At 35.4% G+C, this 15,832-nt stretch overlaps 1 protein-coding gene across 1 annotated transcript in view; it reads right to left on the reverse strand.

Annotated features, from left to right (window-relative positions):
- Positions 1-3,321: 3,321 nt before the first annotated feature.
- Positions 3,322-15,832, reverse strand: part of VWA3A (von Willebrand factor A domain containing 3A) — a 30,303-nt gene continuing 17,792 nt past the window's right edge. Inside the window, exons 21-33 of the mRNA XM_035548976.2 lie at positions 15,157-15,315; positions 14,303-14,393; positions 13,065-13,175; positions 12,498-12,595; positions 12,195-12,347; positions 11,377-11,485; positions 9,941-10,085; positions 9,360-9,504; positions 8,129-8,280; positions 6,823-6,949; positions 6,136-6,233; positions 4,578-4,641; positions 3,322-3,327 (exon numbers count right to left, since the gene is read on the reverse strand). Of these exons, the coding sequence (XP_035404869.2) occupies positions 3,322-3,327; positions 4,578-4,641; positions 6,136-6,233; positions 6,823-6,949; positions 8,129-8,280; positions 9,360-9,504; positions 9,941-10,085; positions 11,377-11,485; positions 12,195-12,347; positions 12,498-12,595; positions 13,065-13,175; positions 14,303-14,393; positions 15,157-15,315 (1,458 nt within the window). The remainder of the gene's footprint in view (positions 3,328-4,577; positions 4,642-6,135; positions 6,234-6,822; positions 6,950-8,128; positions 8,281-9,359; positions 9,505-9,940; positions 10,086-11,376; positions 11,486-12,194; positions 12,348-12,497; positions 12,596-13,064; positions 13,176-14,302; positions 14,394-15,156; positions 15,316-15,832) is intronic.

Consider the following 15,832-nt stretch of genomic DNA (forward strand, 5'->3'; position numbering starts at 1 on the left):
AAATGATGAAGCCTCATACGATAAGACAGGGATCATCAATTTCTTTGTACTGTAGTTCCATCAGTGCATTCAGTATAGATAGATACCTAAACTCTAGATTCTATCTGTTATGAAAGACACAGGTAAAAAAATAGGATATTTTCTGATGCTCGCAGGTTTCTGAAACTAGATTTTCCATTCTCTCTCTCAAAACTATTCAGAAATCAAATATCTGATAAGCATCTGCTTGAGGTTGTTTCACAGAGGACTGAAGTTTGACAGAATGAAATGTATCCTACATATATCTAACTGGTCAAGATGCATTAAAATGATTGAATGAAAATTCTTATTACTGAGTTGTACTGACACTTTTGGGTGCCTAAAATCTTGGAACTTCGTCGTTTCAAATCTAGAAAAACACTGATAATATGCCTACAAAACATGGATAAATTCTTACTGGACAGAATTCCATAGGGCAGAGCACAACACGCTTATTGCTGACTTCTTCCTTAGAAGCCATGTAAACTTGCTGGGGTTGTCTCAAGTTCAGGCATAGTTAGATGGATGAATTTGTTACTGTCCCAAGCCATCTCCCCCTCTTCTGTCGGCTGTTTTCCCCCGAAGCAGGTATGGCTGAAGCACACACAAAGGAGTTCCTGAACTGCCAGTTCATACTAAGCTAATATGAACATCTGCACTCACACAGAGGTTACCCATTCTTGCTATGAAGCCAGCAATCTTCTGATAAGGAGTTGAACACATCCTTCAGTGTAACAACTGGTTTAGCTGTTTGCCTTTAATTCACTACATGCAAATCAACATATTCAGTGAGTCACAGCAAAGACATTTACAAACAAGCTGGCAGAAAAATACACAGCTTTGTCAATTATAAAACTCCTCTTTTATTATGGCTCGAATACAGTGAATTGCATTCCAGGAAGCATGAACCAGAAAAGCAAATGACATATACATGACTGATCAACATAGAAAAGCCATTAACAGAGCACTTGATTAATGTGGTTGTCGTTGCTGACCCACCTCCTTAAAATGTTTTCCTAAGTAGTCCTCAGATTCATGGGAGCAGGTAGGACTAGAGTTTCCGGGTAGGTAATAGGAAGGCGACAGAAACTGTATTTTAAAGGAAGGAGCTGCTCTGCAGGCAGCAGGACTGACCAACCTGCAAGACAACAAGGCTTCAGAAGCATGGAAAGGGAGGCTACACAGCTTGAAAACACTTCCAAAAGAAGTGAAGTTAGATGGGATGCAATGGCTAAATACTGCAACTCCCAACAGTTTTAGAGCTTCTGTGGTTACAAAAATTATAATGTAAGAATTTGTTCCTTACTTTTCTGTTGCATTTTTCTTGAGCGGAAGGCTGAGGAACCCTTAGCTCACTCCACCAGCAAGACGACAACTCACAAAATCCTAACATGTATTTAAGTCTACTGTCTGAACCTGGGAGTACACTCAAGAGAACCAGAGCTATGAACAAATGACCAGTCTAAACTAACGCAAACAAACAAGAGATGAGTATTAGTGTATATTACAGTGAACTTCGGATTACATAGATCCATTGATGATCAGTCTACGAGATATTGTTTAAACTATGTTGTTTTGAATGAGTAAAATCTACAAAAAATAACAAATACCATACAGAAAAAAAGGCTGTGAATGAGAGGTGTGCCAGACTGCAATCTAACACAACACATAGAAATGTTCTGATTCTTACCCACATTCGCAAAATTTGTCATATGCATTACTATCTTACTTCATAAAGAGTCTATGATATCACTTAACGTACCTGCACAAGTATATTACCTTTTAAAGCCCTCTATAACAATATCAGAATATATGCTACAGCACTGTGACATTTCTTAAATCCTCCAAGCAATAAATAAGCATCTTTCCATCCCTTTTGTCATTAATCATCATCTAACATTTACATACATTCAATAAAAATGTAATCAGTCCAATTGATTTACAACCAAGATTTTCATATCAAAGCATCTTAGTAGTTACACACATACCAACACATATAAAATATACTAATAAAAATCACAGACAGTGATACTTAGCGTAAGGCACCTTGTTAACTGCAGTATTCCACAGTAGGTTGGTACTAACAAGGAAGGCAGGAGGCAGGTGGTGCAGGGCATACAAGGCTAAAAAGAGACTTTTATGATAGAAATAAGTTTTAATTCTTTATAGAGACAAAACAGATAGAGGAAAAGAAAAGAGAGTATCTCCCATATCAAATCATTCCCATCACTTGGCACTCAGGACATGTGAATAGCTCCTGAATAAATTCAGACCAAGTATCTGTATTTTGCATTCTGGATTGTTTTTCATTAAATATTACATATACTAAAACCTGAGATGAATTCCTAGACCTCTGAAGACAACAGTAAACACCTACAAAATGCTAATGAAGCGTCATCACTGAATTCCTCATTACAAAAACGTGTATTTCATAAATAAATTGGAAAAAAAATGTGACTCGATACTGTAGTTAGTTTAAATTTGATTTTCTTGTAATGGTACTGGAAAAAATTTTTAATCTTTCTATGACAGGAAACATGTAAGAATTTAATAGAATTACTTAGAAGACTGGCAGTGTCTGGTTATACAAACATAACCATGCTTTAAGAATATCAAGATATTTCTTCTTTGCATGTCTGAAGATTTCTGAATCATCCACTTTAATTCCTACTCTACTGCCAACATAAAATGAAAAAGGTAGAAACAATTATTAGCAAACTTCTTTTGGCAAAAACATTCATTCCAAGCTTTGTTTTCTACACTAAGATTATTTCTTGGACTTCCTATTCAAAATTGGAGTAAAGAATTCCCTTTCTAGTATCATAACCCTCTGTCACATCTGTTAGGGGTAAGAGCACCAGCAAACAAGTCTCAAAGCAATTGCCAAAAAAGACATCTTTGACATAACCACCAATTGATCGAAGCAATTACAAGGATGATGCAGTAAAATATTTTTTCCCAGCCTGAGGAGAAACAAGAGTTGTGATCCCTGTATAACTACTATATATAAATTCACTATATTTTCTAAAATTTGTATTAACCATGTTGGAAACTATCCTTTGTTTATGACTAGACTTTGGAGAGCGCAGGGCTTGATTTACTTCAAGTCTGCAAAACCTGCAAGTGAAGTAAATTAGCATCACTTATCATCTGTAATCTCTTCTCTGCCAGAAGTTTAGAGACAACAAAGAGTACATCTTTCCTCCTTCTGCTTGAGGCTGGAAGCTTTACGCATACAATTAAAGAGAAGCAGGCTAGTGGTATCACTCCAATCATCTTCAGCGTCCTTTGTCGGTATAAAATTTAATCCTACAAGTCAAGAACATGAATAAATTTTTAAATACAAAATCAAAATATATGAATCACATCAGCTCACCATCACAACTGAAAAAGTGGTACTGGAAAAACAATATAAATCAGTAACTTCAAATCTTCCTTATTTTTTTAATTGTGCTACAATGTTATGTAGTTTCTGAAGTACATTAACAGGAATGTCTTCCTATACACTTTACAATCAGTAGTTTACTTCAGAAGGCTAAAAGACAAGAGATAGCTGTGGGACACTAGCCTCTGTTTCTACATGTCCACAACAACTTTCTTGCTACTACAAGATGGTTGTCCTGTTTCTTCTCCAAGCTTTAGTGGTCAGCCCTTATACTCTCAATTCTGCTCATATTTGACCAGATTCCAGGTTTTATACTCTACAAAGCAAGTCTTCTTAATCAGCAGGTCTGACTGGATTTTTTTTCTTCCCTTTGAATGACTGGGCAGTAACATAAACCAAAATACAAAGTACAGCTATAGAAACAGGGATCTTAAACACAGTCTCACCATACATCTGCCTTACCCAATCCTTGACGAACATCTCATCAGGTTCTGAGAGTTCTGAGTTCTTTATTACAATTCTCTCTGTAGTTGTCTGCCTGTCCATTTTTCCCCTCAAACAGCTCTGTGACAAATGCTTCTGTCAGCTCTTACTTTTCTTGTTTAACGCTGAGAAAGCACTGTTGCATTCACAACCAGCAATTTCTCTTTTCCTGTATTTTTAATTTGCTAATTTAAAAGTAGCGGGTTGGCTCTGTGAGTGGTTTGGTTTGTCCAGCTGCCTCTCCCACAATCTTGTAATAATAGTTCAGTGTTTGTTGAGGTTGCCTTTACTATTAACGCAATCTTTTTCCAATCAGACTTGCTCATTTAGCTGATAAAACATGCAGCCCATGTAGCACTTCTTACTACAGCCATTATATCTGGTCCTAACTCTCTCTGTAACATGCTTAGCTGCTTATTCTTAGAAGAAAACTAAACCATTAATAATAAATGCACATGTGCCTAGCTTCGTTCACCCCAAACAACATACTTCTCTTTGAAGTGTTCTTTGTGTATTAGGTTATAGTATGGAACTAGCTCAGCTAAGCACTAAAACCATTACAATGTTTTCAGCATTGGGAGTGTCATTCCTGCAACTTACTACACTTTACGTTACGTTTACAAAACGTTATCCTTCTATTGAAATATTTAAACTATGTGTAAGCTATGATCTATTTGTGGTGACTGTTTACCTGAGCACTTTTTTTAAAGACAGAATTGTCCTTTTGGTTCATATTCCAATTTTGTAGTAATAACCTGTTTGAAAGAAAAAACAAATAATTACAGCAGCTTTTCATGAACATATACAGTAGCTTTATATGTCTGCTTAGCCATGTCCTTGTGTGACAGAAAATCTTTTTATTGCAGAGGTATAATGCATTTTAAAGCTCTTTAGAAATACTTTTGCTTGCTATTACTAACAAAGTGGCGCTTTCTGATTCTGGACTGGCAGTTAAGAAGCATTAACCATGAAGGAACGTAAGGATCAATAAAATTTAACTGTCCTTCCCTTTTTGTTTCTAGGCAGGTATCAAACATAACTCTAAATGACACTAGAAGCAGCAGGGAATGGTGTGCCACCTGAGCCAATTCAGTCTATTGAGATACAGTTGGCATGCAGTGCTAACGCAGTTATATTGCTCCAAGGAACTGACTTGGCTCATTTGGAGTCCACAGGGATACCTCTGCCTAACATACCATTGTACTGTTATCTGTTACATTACTGTTAACAGAAAAAGGAAAAAGAAGCTTCATGCTAAGGGAGGATGCTGAAGAGAAGATAAGGAAGAGAAAAAGAAAAAACCTGAAGAGTGTTTGGCAGAACATGCAGAGAGATAAGATAATTGGAAATTACAGTAAAGAAGGGAAGAGGGGAAGACACGGGGCAAATTCTGGCAGGCCCAAGACTTAAAGGGGAAAGGAAAAAGATTAAGAGTCATATTATTTAGGAAAGCAGAAAGACTGAGATTAGGAGGTGAGGTCTTTGAGAGGAGAACAATCTTTTCAAATCCTTTGGTAAATCAGGACATGTAAGAGTGAAGAAGGTGGTTTAGGTAATCCTCCCAGGAAACGGTTAGTGGAAACTTTACAGGTCTTTAGAAGCAAAGAGAAAAGGAAATGGATAGTAACTTGAAAAGTAGATGGGTTGAGATGGGATTATTTCAGAACAGAAGATGTCACATTATTTCATGGGACAACATAATTCTACCAGGCAGAGAATGGATGGTGATGCAATTAGAGAAGTCAGGGTAAGGTAGGATAGAAGGAGCCCATGCAGATTTTAGAAAATAAAAAAATAATTTGTATTTCAGAGTAAGAGGTCAGACTAAAGGAAGAGGTGCTAAAAAGGTCATTTTATTTTTTCATAATATATACAAAGAGAAATACAATGATTTGGTAGATGATAGAACTCAGCAAGGAGATGAACAACTTCATGTCATTTCCCTTTGACATAGGAGATGGAGGGACCACAACTGAGAAAAAACAATAGCCTGGCAGTTTAACACATTGTTAGACCATTGCTCAGATCCTTTACTATGATGGTTGCTAATAGTGTAAGACCATAAAACTAAATCTCTCTAAAGCAGACAATTCATTTGCATGTTCTTTTCCAAGCCTCAAAAAACCCTCTAAAACTGACAGTACAAGAAACAGCACTTCTTTTACAAATAGCAGATACTGACAGTCAGATATTCTTGTCTTTACTTTGTGAAATAAAAATGTAATTATTGAAAGATTCTTGATACTCACCTCAAAGATTTTGCCTGCTTTAAAAAACTTCTGGCTTTTGCTACTTCTTCAGTAAGTTTCTTTAAATCATCTCCTTCAAAGTAAGGGAAAACTGGATCCTAAAAATAGAATTAAAATATTCTGCTTTATCCTGCAACTACTTATTATTTTCAATTTCTACCAATTTAATTAATTGAGCTAAAGCTCTACATCTCCTTGTCCCTATCTACTTGCAGAGGCCTTGGAATTACAAGGGGAGAGCAGAGCAACTCTGGATTGAATATGACTGCTCACTAATACTCTTTCCTGCTGTGGCAATCACTAAGGTCTCTTGGTGTAGCATTAATGTGCTATGTAAGGATTTTACAGTGACAAATGAAACAGAAGATGGTGAGGATAAAAAGGCACAGTAAAAGCTAAAGCTAGCTTAAAAACAGCATCCAGATATAGGATGATACTGCTTCTCTTTCAAAAACTATATTGCATTATATACTTCTTTCAAAGGCTAGGCCACCTGGCCAAGGCAACTAGCAGACATACAAAACCAGATATTAAGATTTCTCCTTTTGGTTGCAATATAACGTATCTTGAGTCCTGTACTACTACTTCTAGTGATTTTTCTTTTTTAAAATGCAGTTTTACTACAGATGAAGATTAAGTTGGAGTGAAACAAAACCAAGCCTAACAAAACCAAACCATTTAACATACTTCTTCATCATCAAACCCCTCCACCAACATTCGGTGTGCTGCTAATTGGCCATCCACATCTCCAAAACTGCAGTGGTAGCGCCCTCCTGTTTGGGATGCAAGCTTCTTCAGAAATTCATTAGCTTCTCTGTTAACAACAAAGCAGTAAGTGACTCATGAAAATTATTTCTCTGAAAGCAACAACAATAAAAAAAACTTCTAAGCATTCCTCAGAAAGTATGATAACAAAACAAGCAGTTTGGAGGACATGATTATATATTTCTCTATCATTTCTAATCTTCAAGAGCTAATGAAGAATATACTCTACCTAATTGTCATAACCTCCGAAGACAGGTTATTTTTGAACACAAGGTTCAGTGTAATAACAGAATCAAAAAAAAAATACAAATCAGAAAACAGGTTGGCAAGGAAAAGGCAGCAATATTTCAGACAGGCTAAGAAAGCCAAAAGCTGGGAGACTCCATAGGGTGAAGGAACATTTTGTGCATGCTCCATAACTTGTTCTCTTGTCTAAGCCTCTATTGCTTGCCGTTATCCAACACGTCCAATGACTAGTACAGTTGCTATTGTATTCTTATTACAAATATGCTAAATAACACACTTTTACTGCCATGTCATTTTAGAGTCCTTTCTCTGAAGCACTAGCATTATAATAGTCTCAATTTAAGAACACGAAGGCTGAGTTCTTTAAGACCTGGGACAACTGCTGCATTTTGAGGTGGCAAAATAGGTATGTACCTATTCTGGATAGCTTGAAGAGGTGGTCTGTTTGGCTGTCTGCTCCCTGCATCACACAGCCACCATGAAGGTGAATGTAGAAGAGCACATACTTTCTGGTATTGCTGCATGGTCTCCAATTCTGGACCATGCAAAGAGCCCTCCAGAAGAGCATCCAGAGATGTATCTTCAACCCAGACTCCATCATGGCTGGCATTAACACTTTCCCAGTGCTCCTTATTCCAATTTAGCCTAGTCTATTATTTTTCATGCATCTCTAGGGAGGTATACATGAAAAACCACTGATAGAACTATACGAATGATCCCACTGCTGCAGACTATGGATGCATATCACAACTCCATGTGTGTGAAGGCGGTTCTCTCAAGGACACAAGCTGTGGAGATATAAGCGCCATGCGGCAATTACCTGTGTCAGAACAGCTTGCCCAGTTCCCACTTGAATGAATGCCTCGCTCAAACCTGTTGTTCAGTGAACTGAGCATATGGCATACTCTGAGAATGCAGCCCTCTGACAATAAATAAACTAATAATTTTCATGATTGTTTTGATCTTGCGAAGTATCACATACCTGTCTGCACAGCTAAATGAAATTGTGTGGATTTTAATATCTTGTTTCTTTCTCAAACTTTCAATTTCTTTCAAAATCAGACTGCAACTGGTATCTGGTTTTCCATCAGTCAATACATACAGTGCCTCTATATCTTGGAAGCTGAGAGCTTTCTGAAAACCAGAAAACAAGCTAAAATAATTAGAACATTTATATGAAAAGTAATTCTTTAAAATGAAAACACTATTCCAATGATCTAAGACAGCTGTATATTTACCACTTCATTAAGCAAGTTAGCATTGTCTTTTCACTAAGTATGAGAGAGATCAAGGATATAACTTTGTAAAAATAAACAAGTAGATAATTTGTACCATATGGCACTATAGTCACAAAAGCAGGACACCACCAAAAACTGACTCCTTGAAATAAGCTAAATAGATTCAAGTAAATAGATTCAGTTAACTGTTGTTGGAGAACTGCTGACAGAATATTTTTTCAGCATACTTTGTGGGAGTAAAAGATGCTTAATGGCTGAAAATCAGGCTCATTAGGACCTGGGCATTTTATATTATGAAAACTTGCTATGATAATTAACTCAGTAGACATTTCTGCAATATAAACATGTCTTCTAATTCTACTGCACTTGATTTGCCAAGAATTCCAGAAAATTTATATGAAGATTCTCTAAAGGTATCTAGAACAAGAATCACTCATTTAGGGCACAATTTTTCTACTGATTTAAATTTTAAATCTCATGAAATTGCAAGTTCTTTCAGTCTATTTTAAATTGTTACTACTAGTTAATTTTTACACCAAGAATTTTTATAGAAGTTTCTTCATCTGCTACTGAAGTTCAAGAATCACACTCAATGCCTGTGTGATTCTAACCACCATTACTTCCTTAAAATCCATGTTTGACCCAGACCAAATATATCATAAACACAATTGTACATAACCATCATTTTGAGGAATTGGCTATTTTCTCTCTCCATGACTCTTTGAACACAAAGATTAATGCAACTACTGACATTTCACATTTTTCCTAAACTCAGTATGAACAATGAATGTTTGTATTTTTGAGCCTTGTGGGCAGGAACAGTGGCTTAATTCCAGATCCATTTGGTGTTTTGAATATAAGAAATGTTGTGTACTTTGGCCCAAATGTTTTCAAGTATATTATCAATCATATGGAAGTGTTTTATCAGCACAAGACACTCTTTCTTCTCCAAAATATAGTACATAATTTACTAACCTGTAAAGCCATAAGGATACATGTATTACCATGAGCGTGGAATTTGGACACCCACTGTACAGCATCATGACAGGTTTTATCAGTTGCCTGTACAAGATACTCCCTCCAGCACTCTGTATTTTCTGAAAATCTCAGCAGGTTAAACCTGAGGAGAAAAATGGCCAAAATATTTAAACCTAATCAATACTATCAGTCCCATTGGATAAGCTAGTTTTGAAACAGAAACAAAACCAAAAACCAAACAACCAGAAACAATCAAGAACCTACTATTGGAATAAGAAAGTGTCAGAAAGCATAACTCATTCTGCATCAACAGAAAGTCAATTGGAATGCTGAACCCAAAAGGTTAAACAGCATCAGCCTATGGCAAACATGGCACAAATCTTAGAGAGCTGAGAATTCCAAGCTGCTTAAAATGAAAAACAAAAGAAAAAGCATTAATGCCACGTCCATATTATGCACTAACATACAGTAACTACTTGTACTGTGTTTCAGTACTGTATTTTTAGTAATTACAAAATAATCTTATTATATAAGAATAAGTAGTGCAGGTTTCAGCCTGTATCAGTAGTCTATCATACCTGACTTCATTTTTTCTCAGCTGTCCCCAGATAAGGGATGCAAGTTCTTTTGTGATATGTGGCAAATATGGGTCCATGGAACCAGACGTATCAATTAAAACACAGACATTTGCTTCTAAAATGGTACCAAACAATCTTCGGCTTCCTGCATCAGATCATTCAAATGTCGTGTCATTACATAGGCTTATTTTGTTGAACATAAGATTTTATTGAGCATACAGTAAAACCTTCAGTCTTTAGGACTTATTCTGGACACACCTCTACATAATAAATTCTAACCTGTGCGGAAACTAAGCAGTTCAAGGGTTAGTGATAGAAAAGTTTTCTGCTATTACAAATCTAGTACTATCAAGCATTAATTACTAGCCAATTGTTACAACTTGCATTAAAAATGTGTAGCTCCTACTTTGCAACGCAGAAAAAAATGAACGATTTCCTAACAAACATATTTATGAGCAACGGAGGGATCAAAATACTTTTCACCAGCAGTGATGCTAAAATATGGCGTGTTCTTAATAAAAGAACCAAAAAAGCTATTTTTTTTGTGTACATGATTGTGTTTCTTCTGCTGATGGAAAGCTTCTAACACTACGAACATCTACCTTGTATTCATGAACACAATATATAAAAATTAAAATTTTGCATCATGGCCATAATTATTTCACTGCAAGCTGGATGTATATCTACTGCATAGATGTTGAATTCTCTTATAGTCTTATTTTATTGTCATAAAAATACTTTTTAAAAACAGTTAAACAAAATAATAAGTAGATGATAACAATAAAAGAGAACTTAAATGATTTTGATGATAAACTTACTTTTGCCTTTACATTTCTTGTGCAATTACAGTGTACAGACCTTTGTTATGATGACTGTCATAAACCGCACTAAAGAACTTGCTAACTTTGGCCTACCCTGTGTTAGATACATTGTCTTGCCCTACTCTTAGTGTTGGATACTAAATGCCAAAGACATCTAGTGTGGAGGAGTCAAGAGGAAATGATTTGCAATTACGACATTAAGTTATTAAACATGTATTAGAAGGTTAAATAATTAGCACTGTCATTTAACCTATCACATTTGGGCTTGAGGTTAACAACTCATGTTAAAGGAGGCAGCTGGCATAACTCAAATCTATTGTTTAAAACTGTGTGTCAAGCTCACACTTCATTAATATTTTGTCCACAAACAAAGGCTCACGGCTAAAATATTTTTTTAAAGAAAAAGAAGAACTTTCCAGTGCATAGTTTGAAACTACAAGCAAACAAATGGAATTTTACAATTCTGCAGCTACAAATCACAGAATAGGCATAATAGCTCTTTGAACCTCATATTTGACGTCCAGACTTATTCAGACTTAACCTCACAGAAATAGTAGACAAGAAGATTTTATAAATGTTTAAATTCTGTTTTACAGTAAAGATGCACAGCACTACCTGACAGAAGCCACTGTATTCTTTGTAGATAGCGTTGCAACACCTTCTCCATTTGTTCAGTGTAGATTTCCAGTTGTTTAGATTGAACCTGCAGGTGTTTCACAACCCCCTGGAAAATTCAGTTTGTACAAAAGCATCTTACGTCAACAAGTATGAGCTCTGTGGCTATACATGCAGTATTAGCCACAGAAATCAGGGTGATTAGTTGTTTGCCTTTTTTTTTTTTTTGTCTTTAACTCTATGAAATAGTGTAAGAAAATTTCTATGGCTCTGTCACTACTAAATAACTGGTTTACCCAAATCAGGAAAGCCTAGTTCTAATCTCAGCCAGTTGTATCGAGCAACAAAATTATATAATGTGGCTGGACAGGTGCTTACGTTGCATTCCTTCTGACATTTTTGTAGATAAAATAGACCAATAATACCCTGGACTTAACTTGCTATGTTTCTCTGGTAATTGCACAAACCAAACCAATCAATATCCAACAGTTTCCTAGTTTCCACTCTCATATGATATTCCAAAGCCTTACTTACAAAGAAATTTTAAAATTATTATTCACGCTGGATGAGCAGAAGAGTCGCCATACATTCCAAAGATCCCATGCAGTTCGCATTTCAAATATACTAAATATTTTTTGTGGTGAACAGAAAGCTAGAGAAAGTCTTCTATTAGCAGGGTGGTTTAGAACAGAAAATAATGGAGAAAAGTGGAAAACACATATTACATTAGCATGCCACAAACACTGATTATCATGCACTGTCTTTAGAAAATATAAAGCCTTTCAACGATGTAGGTATATGACATCTGCAAAACTTACATTGACTTCTACACTAGGGAAGATAGTACAGTATCTTGCTGATACTTTCTTGTGCAGAGACTCCACAATTTTCTTTCGGTGAGTACAGCTTGGACCAAACATCAGTCTGGGCAATTCCAGTTTAAGTTTTTTAATACTGTACTTAGTCAGCCACTTGTAAGAAAAACAAACAGAGCAATTGGTTTTTAGTAAATATTAAAACTGCTTAAGTAATAACATGTTGTACAGAATCACAATTAAGACATTCACATAATTCATATTAAGAATTCTAAAATGGCTATTTATTGCTAAGGAACAAAATACCTCTTTGCTTGAACAGATTTCCTCTTTTTTTGGCAATGTAACAGATGGAACAGTCTTTCTTGTGCACATTGTCCTTGGATACTTTCGGTATACTGTACCTAGCAAGAAAATGAACAAAGTAGTATTGGGAACCTTAGGTTACCTCTTCATAGCCCTTCATACATGACTTCATAGCCCTTCTGAAGTTACATATTGGTAAAACAAAACAAACAGCCAAACAAAAAGACACCTACTATTTCACACACAGTTTTTCATTTGACAAAAATGGAAAGTTTCTATAAAAAAGTGACTTCTAAAGAAGCCATTTAGTTTTAAAAATTACCTTAAAAAATAAAATCTTCTATTCACCTAAGTCATGGCATTTTTCCTTAAAACATCTTTGACCAGAAGATCTCAAAGCACTTTACAAAAACCGATTAAAACACTCACTACTATTTGATAAATGAAACTCAATTCCATTCACTATTTAAAGCTCACTGATTATATGTGACTTTGCATCCAAACAGTTTGATAATGCAAAGACTGATAATAAAAAGGCTTCACCAATAATATCTTGGTAACACATACCCACATTTCTTCCTTTATCAGTATAAAATACTGACACAGAACACTCTGTCTGTTTCCTTGATTTATGTTTTCTTTTATTCTCAGTCTGAGGCCATTGTTTTATTGTTTGTACTACAAATAAAAAAATATAAATGTTGGTTTAATTTAGCAAAGTGTAAAACTGACATGCAACCCAGTTCTTCAGTTCATAACTTCCTATTGCCACAATTATACATACTTAATTTTCTTAGATACTGGTCAAGAAAAATCCATATTATAGAACTAGTCATGTTCGTTTCATACAAATGGAACCATAATCTTTACGACTTATAAATTAGCATCAGGAAGAATGTCACATGGTATAACCGGAAAAGATTAGGGGCTCAGAAGAAGTATAGCATGTATTAGAAAAGCCAGTTATCATTGCACACAGTACCTCATATGCAAATATGAATCCAGATTTGTAAACATTGCTGTATAGCAATAAATAATAGATATCAAGGCCCAAATTTAATGCAAAAAATCAAAACAAAACAAACAACAAGAAAAACACCTCTGCAGATGTTAACAAAGATGCAATGAACAAAGAATAGGAAAATTATAAAAATGGGGGAAAATTTTAAAAATGGGAGAGGAAGGAATTGGACTTTAATTAACCAACAGTGACTGGAATAAATTTAAGAACTGTTCTATACACCAGCAGTAGCTGCAAGAGACAGCACTGCAGATAACCTGATGTTTGTGTTGAAGTTTCCCTTCATTGCTGGATCATAAATAGAGCAGCATACTAATAACAATTGGTTACAAGAATATTAACAGAAATATTATATATTGAACTAGTAACATAAATCTCTGAATTGTTGAGCCTTTGATAAAAATGGAGTATGAATTGAAAACCAAGAAAGGTGAGGTTTTAATTATGTCTTCGGGGATATGACAAAAGGGGGGCTCTACTTTCCACCACACACACTTAAATTTCCTGATGCAGGATGAACATTCAGTCAAATAACCTGGAAATTGTTATGCAGCTGGACACTGTTTCTTCCTCTCCCAACCTATACGGAATCTAGATACATTACAACTAAAACTCATACAGAAGTATTTCAGAAACAACTCCAATGTTTCCTATCACTGACTACAGATTAAAATTGCTTATGTTTCTAAAAATTTAAGATTAAATCTCTCAATTCTAATTTAATACTTTATTCTAAGCAAAAACCAAGCAAACTAAAGACAAAAAGCCCCTAATCCATACAGACCTGGTGGAATTTCTGCTTTTGCACTAGTAGGACGCCATGCCAATACTCCTATGGAAGTAGTTTTCTCTGCACTGTGGTTGTCTTTAATATACTATATAAGCATAGATAATAAAAAATACAAAGTTTCAACCATATCATAATTACATAAATTATTCCAAACTGGAACTATCCTTCATTATTCCCTAATTCTTGTTTCACACTGTCTCTTCTGACTTCAGTCATTTATACTCCCAAGTAGTAAGCACTGGCCAGATTTGCCCACTCTCTCAAAATAGATACATAAACTGTCAAAATTAACAAGGAAAGCATCAGCAAAGCCCAAGGGTCTCAGAAGTAGTATAACTCCATGGAAATAAGCACAGGGAGCAGGAAACAAATCCCAAATCCTATTTCTTGCTTTATATTACCTCTCTGTGTGGCCAAAGACACGCTACTCAGCTGCAGCTGTTTCACGGATACATGAACAGGATACCACAAAATTCAGTACTTCCTAGAAGGTCTTGCTAAATAGAAGTAACTTGGTAAAACACATTTCTGCTTTGCCTTTGCTTTTATTAAACACTAATTTTTTAAGGTCAGAGAAGGAATTATTTAGATAATTTTAGATACTACAATATTGTTTAATTACTACAATTCTACTTAATTAGCAGGATTTATTAAGATGTACTTTTCTGTTTACGTAGCACTTTGAATGCAAATTAAAATGTAAATTCAGAGTAGTATCACAGTACTGTTTTTACTTCCTTCAAATTTTCAGCCTAAGCACTTCTTTCACAAAGACCAGCATGAGCTGGGTAGAGTTGCTAATTAAAACAGACTGCATCTTAAAAATAAGACTGTGAAGAATTTCAAACCATTCTAGCCAGGCTCAGAGCTGTGGGTTTTGGAGATGGCAGCTTCTGTGGCTTTCTTTTCTCTTTTGTCACAAGCATGTTTGAGCTTGCTTCTGGTACAAGTGGATTAGCAGACTGATTTCCTGAACGTTGCTTTAGGGATTCCACTAAGAATGCACACTGAAATGGAAGTTCACACTGTTCAGTAACTCATATACATGAAATTTAAGTAAATGAAATTTCAAGGACAGACACCCTTTATTTATTATTTTTACAGTAAATAAAACAAATAGAAAATGCACTAATATGGTAATGCTTAACGCCTCTAACTTCTTTGTACTGTGCTTGCTCAAACACATAGGAGGAAAATCCTCTGTGCTCTGAGCAAACATTCTAAAAGAAAATGCAATGTAACATGCATCAAAACCAGAACAAATAGGAGGAAGACGAACCTAATACATTCAACTATTAAACTATAATATAAAATATGTCAAGATCCTATTGAGTATCCACTGACTTTTCTTTAAAAACAGAACCAAACAAAACAACAACAGATTTTTGTCTCAGACTTGCATTCAACAAATTGCTCTGACCTCCGGACAGATAATTTCACTGTGTGTATCTTTCTCACCAGACTTTTATCAGAAACAGCTATCATAATGCCAGGCTGGCCACACCGCCTCAGCAAATTTGTTGG

The sequence above is a fragment of the Cygnus atratus genome, chromosome 15 (genome assembly GCF_013377495.2).
Source record: "Cygnus atratus isolate AKBS03 ecotype Queensland, Australia chromosome 15, CAtr_DNAZoo_HiC_assembly, whole genome shotgun sequence".
In the NCBI taxonomy this organism is placed as follows: domain Eukaryota; kingdom Metazoa; phylum Chordata; class Aves; order Anseriformes; family Anatidae; genus Cygnus; species Cygnus atratus.